Consider the following 7,967-nt stretch of genomic DNA (forward strand, 5'->3'; position numbering starts at 1 on the left):
ATAACGAATATGTATCGCTGTTTTCGTTTGATGCAGAAAAGGCAAACCTATCAATGATCATTATCTGGCTGTCCCGAAGCTCATATATCCAGGGTAATAAATGAGTTTCTTTTCTGATCCCTTTGCAGGGAGAAAATTATCCCCCGGCCGCTAGTCCTTCTAATTGCTTATGAATGCTTATGAAAGTTTCTTTTGATTAGCTTCGACTGCTCGTAGAGTCATAGTTTCATTCACTTTTTACAGACAAATTTTTGATCGTAAGCGTTTCTTTATATAGTCGTGTTTTAAGAAAGTATGAAAACTCAATTTTTTTTTTAAACAGTCTTCTAAATGTTGAGAGAAACTGATTCTCATAGTTCATATAAATGGGATATAGAGCATTTTGTTTGCAGTTTTTTTTTAATAAAACTTATATCTTAAAAATTTAAGTTTTTACAATGTTATCACTTTAAATAAATTATGTTTCTGAATTATTGATTGAACTAAGCTCCCAAAACTTTAGCTGTATTCACTTGGGGACTCCATTGACGGTAATTTATTTGAGTGGCAGCTTCATATTCTTGGACCAGATAATCCACCGTATCCCTAGCTAAATCCAATTCAGATAAATCATCCTTAAACATTTCATGACGACGAAATTGATCTAGGAAAGCATTACGTTTCCTTAGCTTATCGTATTGAGCCAATGCTCGATTAAAGAGAGAACTTATGCCCGTGTGATTGGCCATCATTAAACCAGAGACCTTGTGAGCTGTCTGCACATAAGGAGAACTGCGTGATAGAGCCACTTGTATGCTGGCCGGTCCCCAGGGTATAAACTGGGCCAATTTACGTTCACGTATGCGTTGTAGAGACTTGTGCACTTGAGTGGGATCAACTTCGCCTTGAATGATATTTAAAATTGATATATAACAATGACGATTCTGTTTGTCTGTAGTGGAAACCATCATATTTTTGGGTTGTAACAAACGACGCATGACATCCAAAACTGTCGTTTTCCGCACATTGGTTTTTGTCTGTCAAAAGGCGAATGGAATGACAATTAGCATAATGAGAGAATGTTGAGTTAGTTAACTCACCTCGAGATCTGTAAGAAGCGGAGTATATCCTGTCATAAGGAAATGCAACTGAGGTGTTGGTATCAACGGTGCCGTCAAACCAATCAAATTATTATTCATATACGAAGGATAACGCAGAGTCGTAGTGCTCACACTCATGATGGTCGATACCAAACTATTGATTTGTGTAAATGTGGGTGTTTGGATATGAAGTCTTTCGGTGGCAATCCGATTTAGAGCCGTATTATCAAGGACCACAACAGAATCAGCACATTTGATTAATCTCTTCAGAGTCAATATTGAATTATATGGTTGAACTACTACATCACTTATCTCATCATGATTGGGAAACACGCTGTAGGTCTGTATTAACTTCTTGGGAAAACGATCGGCTAAACGTTCGAGGACATAGGAACCCATGCCAGACCCGGTACCACCAGCTATGGAATGACACAAAACAAAACCCTCAAGGGAATCACTACCCTCGGCTTCGCGATCGACAATATCAAAGATCTCTTCTTGGACACGTTCACCTTGACTGAAGCCAGAGGCCCAATTATTGCCAGCGCCGCCACCATGCTTAGATAAATAAACATTTTCCTGATTGTAAAGCTGCAATAACAATTTGACCCTTTCCTTAAATCTTTATCAACAAAATGTTGATCATTTATCTTACCTTGGCATATGGCGATGTCATTATATTGTGAATTACTCTAGGCTCCAGATCCAAGAGAACAGCTCTGGGTATATAATGATTATCATCGGCTTGATAAAAAAAGACATCTTTACGATCTTGACCATCTAGGGCAAAGTCTTCCAAAAGGCCATCTGGGGAAATGCCATGCTCCAGGCACAATCTCTTCCAGAATTCAAAACCAACTTAATAGCAAAGTTTTAAATTAGAGTTTCCATTTAAGATTTTAAACTTATTTACTTACTTTGGTTGCCACATTGGCCTAATTGTAGAGTTATTATTTCGCTTGGCATATTTTTCTGTATAATTCTAATCTACTTATTTTCTTTTATTTCTTTTCGCTACACATAACGGTTTCAAACTAAATAAGGTTGCCATATTGGTTATGGGACAATTGCGCCAAAACAAAAACCTTTTGTAAATATAAATTTTCAATATAAATATTAAATTTTGTTTGTTTAAATGAATGAGTTTTTATAAGATTTGAAATGAATGAGTTTTTATAAAATTTTCAAAAGTGGACGTAGTTAATTACAAATAAAATTAAAATGGCACAATTTACGCGCCAAGTAAGGTGTTTACGGTGTTGCTTTTGGTATTTTATTTAAGTCTGGCCACTCTATTCTGCAACAGCTGTGACCATTTATTGATTTATTTACTGTTTTGTCTGCAGAAAATGAGAAATTGTTGAATTAGAATTAAAATGCTGCGCCAAGAAAACTTGGCAGCTAATTTCTGCGGCCTATTGGCAACCCAGGGACACAAGGGTAAGTATACAAAAATTATCAGATAATACGAATACGAATCACTATTTTCGTTTGAACGCAGAAAAGGCAAATGAGTGGCGTATTTTGGGCCAGGAGCAAGACGGTTCGCTACTTACCTCATGGATATTCGAGTATGATGATGACGAGAAGGAAGAGGAGCCAGGTATCAAGCGTCGAGAGACTTGTATTGGACATTTTCATGCCACAAAGAAGTTAATCCGCCTACTATGGACTTTGCCGGGCTGTCATGAAGTGATCCAAGCCAGCATTAATAGCAGTGTCACCCTGCTATCCTATGTGGTGAAGAGTCAAGGGCTCTATCAGGCCTTTGTGGTGGAGGTCAGAAGCAGTGAAGGCGGCAAGGCAATATCACTAAATGCGGATCCAACTTCCAAACAGATAATGACACAGTTTCTGTGGCGTGTGGAGAGTGCCACGCGTACCTGCTGGCAAGATAAATTGCTAGTGCTAACGCATGAAGATTGTTAGTACTAGAATATTAAGATTCAAGGGAATATTAATTAATCGGTTTTGTTGTTTTAGCCATTAAGCAGTTTACCTGCATAGTGAAGCAAAGTTCCATTACATCTGGCCAAGCTGCTGCTGGTGCTGTTGAGGGCAGTGCCTGGCATTTGGATACATCGGTGCTGACGCATGAAACTCTGGCGAAAAACTTTAGTTGGGCCCAGTGGGATGCCGAGAGTCAGGCATTGTATTATATTCACCTCAAACCCAAGGCGAAGAGCTTAAGTTTACTGGATGAACGTGATGAAGAGGAGGCTGGAGTTGAGTCCAAGCCAACATTGAGTCCTACTTTAACGGCCTTTCAATTCAATGAGAAACAACCCACAGAGACGGTGGTAAGTTTTATACATCACTTTCATTTGTGTATACACACTAATTTATCCCTTAATTTCAGCTAAATATTCCGCTTAATCTGCCCAAGTTGCCAGGAAGCGGTTCAACCAATCAAATGGAATCACCCAGTTATGATGATGATGCTGTACCTTTACGTGTACATGATAGCTCATTGAATTTGGTTATCCTAGCTGATGGGTCGGGCATGTTTTTTGTCTGTCATTATTATCTGTATCAACCATTGCAATCGAATGTGCAGCAGGATGTGCACTTTGCCTATTCGGTAACACTGCTCCATCATGGCTGTGTGGTTCATTGTGTTATGCCGGGTGTACCCTGGCAAAAGGCGCGTTTATTGCGCCCAACTTTTGCTCTGCATGGCCAACATCATTTACTGGTATCATCAGCATTTTTTGTTCATCTTTTGGATGTGGGACTGCAGCATGAGCCCATGTGTCATATCGTTTGTCCAGCCCCAACGAGTCGTAGTCCACAACTTGGACAATTGGTACCATTGAAAAAATGGGGTGCATTGGCCTATGATATGGCCACTTTGGATTTGGTTTCACTTACTGTGCCCCGTGCCCATTTAATTGAGACATTTCGCAATGATAGCTCATTGGATAATCGTATAAGCATTATACATTATTTCCTCTTGCATACTAGCGATCTGGATGTGCTGGCCGAACTATTGAGTAGCATTTTGGAACGTCCTCTATCCTTGGATACTGTGGCGTTGCTTAAGGAGGCTTTGGTGGCGGGAAGCTATGCTGCTGCTGTTAAAGGTTTGCCCGATGAAGCCAAACCATTGCTGAGACTCTTGCCACTGACTACGGCCATGGCATCGCGTCCTATTCAGGCAAAAGTTGCCGATATTATTGTTGGACTGTCGCATGAAACATTACATAATACCAGTATGATGTTACTCTCACCGCAACAGAGATTATCACCATATCGCACCGATATTTGGACAAGATTGTGGGAATTACTTAATGAGTCCTCTAAACAGGAGCAGCCACGTTTCAGTGCCGAACAGGTTACCGAGAAATTGATATTCAGTTTGGCGTGCTATCAGCCGGAGGCTTTATCCCGTTGCACTACACCCCTAACCCCAGATGGCGGATCATCGGGTGGCGGTGGCTTTGGTGATTATGGCAGTGGCACAGCTTTTCCCTTTGGCAATGAAGTGCTGCCGTTTATTGAGCTAGAAAAATGCACGGCCAGCAAACAGGAACATGTCATATCAGTGGTAAGATTCAAAAATATTCGCAATATCCCAAAGAAATACTTACCAAAAGAGCTTTTCCTATTTCAGTATCTACGTGAATTGAGTGTTCATTTGGTTAAACACTCATCCAAGCCTCATACTGGATTCCGTTGGTTAAAAGAGACATTTTTTGAACGCTCTCAGGCTCCGGCTCATGTTCATGCGGTGGCCTCCCAGTTTGTTTCCGCCCAATTGGAACTTTCTCGTGGACTATGCTCTTTAGTTTGCCGTGCCGCTGGTTTAGATGCTCGTTTACAAACCCTAAGAGGATTTCAGTTAATGTAAACTAATTTTAGCTTTTAGTTATTAGTAAATTGAAATTAATTCTTTTAAATTTTCAGTGACCAAATGCCCAGCAATCAACAACATTCACTGTTCCTTATACTAGAACGCTATTGCCTGGCTGTAGAGTCCATAGCTTTTCCTTTACCGGAGGGTTTCTCTTCATTCTTTACCTATTTGGGTTATCGTGCTTTGGAATTTGATATGTTCTTGCAATATGTGGAGAATCATGTATTCGAATTGCAAGTGGATGTAATGAAGGCCATTGTATACGGTAAGAAACGTCATTAGTTAAAGGTTACTATTTCTATTATATATTAAATATTACTATTTCTTGCAGATATTGAGGACTCTTCTTTGGGTACGGAGCGTAAACTTTCACTACTTTCAGCCTTGCCTAAGCAGAGAGCACAACGTCTATTGAAATGCTGGCATCATCCCGAAAGTCTTATGATACGTGGACGAGAACATGCAGCGAATATATTATCTGGTCAGCATCAAGAAACTTCGCAGAATCAAAGATCTTCAGCTGCAGCTATATCCACACGTTCTCAGACCAGGAGTGGTAAGTGTACACCCACATGCACACACACACACACTCACACACCCATAGTTATGGTTTCATTTTATATTTTAATTTCGCATTTTACATTAGATTTGGGCAAACCCAATACTGTGGTCTGTCATTCACTACTTTTGGTTTTTCTATTTATCATTTTAAGCACAGCATTTTTGAGTATAGCAAGTTTTATGTTCAAGCAAAGACCAACGATATGGTAAATTTCCATTTCATTTGCCACGCCTGGTAAGCAGCCCAAAATCTGTGTGTTTGCCAGTAATAGTCCCACCTTAATTTTGATTTATATATATACATATATCTCTTCTTTTAATATATATTTATCTTCTTTTACTTGTCAGATCTTACAGCCGAAACTCTGTCCTCGTTAAATTCATTCTTGGATCTTTTGACAGCCAAAGCCAGTTTAAACGAATTGGATTATAATTTATTAATTGAAACAACGCTAAGTTCATTGGATCAATTAAAAGTTGAAGAGTAGTAGATTTATTTTGTAAGACATTTCAAGTTTTATTACTTGCAGGCCAAAGTTATGTGTCAAAAATCACATGCCAATAGTATTGATAAGTATATATAAATAAATATACATGTATGTATGTATTCGCAATCTGGGTAAGACCCATCTACTGTTTATATTGTATGCTCGTAAAATTAATTTTTGTTTTGTTTTTTTTTTTTTTTTTAATTTGTCCTTTTTGTTCTTAAGTATTCCATATGTCATTTGTGTAAATTATTTCTCATACTCAGCTGTACTTATATATACATTCCTATTGCAATTCATTGAATACTTAAATTAAATTTATGCGAAATAAAATAAATATTTGCGATTAAAAGGAACCGAGTATATTTCGAAATAATTGCAAGATGGAACGCTAACTAGCGTTATTAATATGAATTAGATGAAACACCAACAGAATTAATAGAGAGAAAGATTCGGTGATTTATCTATTGTTTTGTTGCGATGTAAAATCTAACAATTAAAAAGAAATGTAAACTCATGATGAAAATAATAGATACACCCCTTAAAATTTAACTTTATTGACTTTAAATTAGCGCAACTTTTTTTCTAATACGTTAATCACCAAAATTCAAATGCATTTTTTTTTAATAAACATTTGTTTATAAAAATACCCTAATTTGGAAAATAAAAATAACTTTTTTAAAAGGTAACAACAGAAAAAATGAAATCCAGCTCCAATACCCAACTGGTTTTAGTGTTAAAGTAGTGACATGGCCTTACAATTCTAGATTGGTTGGTAAAGTCTAATGATGAGAGAAATGTTTTAAATTTAAGGGGTTTTCCCGGAAATTATTATTACTATGTATGTAATCGCCTTAAACGCCGAAGTAAGAGTTGTGAATTCTGTTTGATAATTAAGTCGTGCCCCTACAACTTGTTTTATCTACATATTTGTTGGATATATTTCCCCTGAATTGGGTACTAAAATTAAACACCAGAGGTCGCTTTTCAAATGTAATCCACATTTCTCCTCCTTGCAGCATCGATTTCAATACAGGCAAACAGCTGTTTGTTAACCGAGCATGTAATCGATATTCAAACGATCGCGTTGATCTTAAATTCAAATGTTCTTGTTATTTTTTTAATAAAAAAAACAAAAAAAAAAAATTTTAGTTTTTTGATTATATATAAGAGATCCAAGGGGTAAATTCATACAAACACGAAATAGGTTTAAAATTAATTTTTTATACCATACTAGAGGTACTATCTCTTTAGAGGCACTATTACCTCTCTAAAGGTAGTTTACTACAAATTTTGTGCATGTTTTGTGCCTATATACAAAGAATTTTGTCCTGTCCTGTTCTATCTGCGTATGCAGAAAGGAACTTTAGTTTAGGTGTGCACTGTTTTCAGCTGCCCAACTCGAATAAGGCACTCGAACATCGAACAAAACAGCCGAACATGCAACAATCGTATCGAACGTGCAACATTCGACCATTGAGTCGAGCTGCGTCGCGCCGCACAGTGGGGCCTTTTGTCATTTTACGATTAGCGATTTAAAAAGAATTTAAAATGACTGTTTGCCGAGAGTGCTGGGTATCCGTGGTGCTGTAATATTCAAGCTCAAAGTCAATAAATATTTCCAAGTATGTTTTTCATTTAATAATGGAATGAAACCCGTTTTTTTATTCAATCACAAACAAAATTTTTTATTGGTTTTTTAAAATTTTTTTTATAAATTTTTTATTTATGGCTGATTTTTGTACAAATAATTGTCAATATTTACATAAATATCTAATAAACTCAACATCTCGGGACTGTAGTTGCTTTTTTCCAAATCCAGCGATGCAATAAGTCGATGCTAAAAGACTGCCAGCATGTTGAAAAAAAATTTAAGAAATTTCTCAAAAATCCAAAAATTTCAATAAATTAAATTAAATTACCCAAAATTGAAATCAAAATTAAAACATAAAAAAAATAGTTAAAAATTTTCTAAAAATTACC

The 7,967-nt window shown here is 36.9% G+C and overlaps 2 protein-coding genes across 5 annotated transcripts; one reads left to right on the top strand and one right to left on the bottom strand.

The window, feature by feature from the left end:
- Positions 1–380: 380 nt before the first annotated feature.
- Positions 381–2,114, bottom strand: LOC6641559 (tubulin gamma-2 chain). The gene is made up of 4 exons (XM_002064403.3): positions 1,997–2,114; positions 1,735–1,937; positions 1,080–1,670; positions 381–1,016 (listed from the first exon to the last, which is right to left on the bottom strand). Exons 1-4 carry the CDS (start codon positions 2,043–2,045, stop codon positions 483–485), a joined length of 1,377 nt encoding a protein of 458 aa, XP_002064439.1. The 5' UTR covers positions 2,046–2,114; the 3' UTR covers positions 381–482.
- Positions 2,115–2,368: 254 nt separating this feature from the next.
- On the top strand, positions 2,369–6,336 carry LOC6641558 (protein pigeon). 4 transcript variants are annotated; one of them, XM_023175423.2, is made up of 9 exons: positions 2,369–2,519; positions 2,581–3,003; positions 3,063–3,379; positions 3,439–4,626; positions 4,693–4,925; positions 4,986–5,200; positions 5,267–5,491; positions 5,540–5,731; positions 5,845–5,909. In XM_023175423.2, the coding sequence occupies exons 1-8, from the start codon at positions 2,456–2,458 to the stop codon at positions 5,704–5,706; spliced, it is 2,832 nt and encodes a 943-aa protein (XP_023031191.1). In that variant the 5' UTR covers positions 2,369–2,455; the 3' UTR covers positions 5,707–5,731; positions 5,845–5,909. The 4 variants fall into 4 exon arrangements, with proteins under 4 accessions (XP_023031191.1, XP_002064438.2, XP_023031192.1 ...); XM_002064402.4 differs by having other exon boundaries at positions 5,582–5,731; XM_023175424.2 differs by lacking the exon at positions 5,540–5,731 and having other exon boundaries at positions 5,845–6,336.
- Positions 6,337–7,967: the final 1,631 nt, after the last annotated feature.

Source organism: Drosophila willistoni (genome assembly GCF_018902025.1).
Source record: "Drosophila willistoni isolate 14030-0811.24 chromosome 2R unlocalized genomic scaffold, UCI_dwil_1.1 Seg200, whole genome shotgun sequence".
NCBI lineage: Eukaryota > Metazoa > Arthropoda > Insecta > Diptera > Drosophilidae > Drosophila > Drosophila willistoni.

Coding starts and splice junctions, on each gene's coding strand:
- LOC6641559 (XM_002064403.3), bottom strand. CDS start 2,045: ATGCCAAGCGAAATAATAACTCTACAATTAGGCCAATGTGGCAACCAA. Junction 1,671..1,734: donor TGACATCGCCATATGCCAAG/GTAAGATAAATG, acceptor TTGTTATTGCAG/CTTTACAATCAGGAAAATGT. Junction 1,017..1,079: donor CGCTTCTTACAGATCTCGAG/GTGAGTTAACTA, acceptor GCCTTTTGACAG/ACAAAAACCAATGTGCGGAA.
- LOC6641558 (XM_023175423.2), top strand. CDS start 2,456: ATGCTGCGCCAAGAAAACTTGGCAGCTAATTTCTGCGGCCTATTGGCA. Junction 5,201..5,266: donor AATGAAGGCCATTGTATACG/GTAAGAAACGTC, acceptor TATTTCTTGCAG/ATATTGAGGACTCTTCTTTG. Junction 5,492..5,539: donor ACGTTCTCAGACCAGGAGTG/GTAAGTGTACAC, acceptor ACACACCCATAG/TTATGGTTTCATTTTATATT.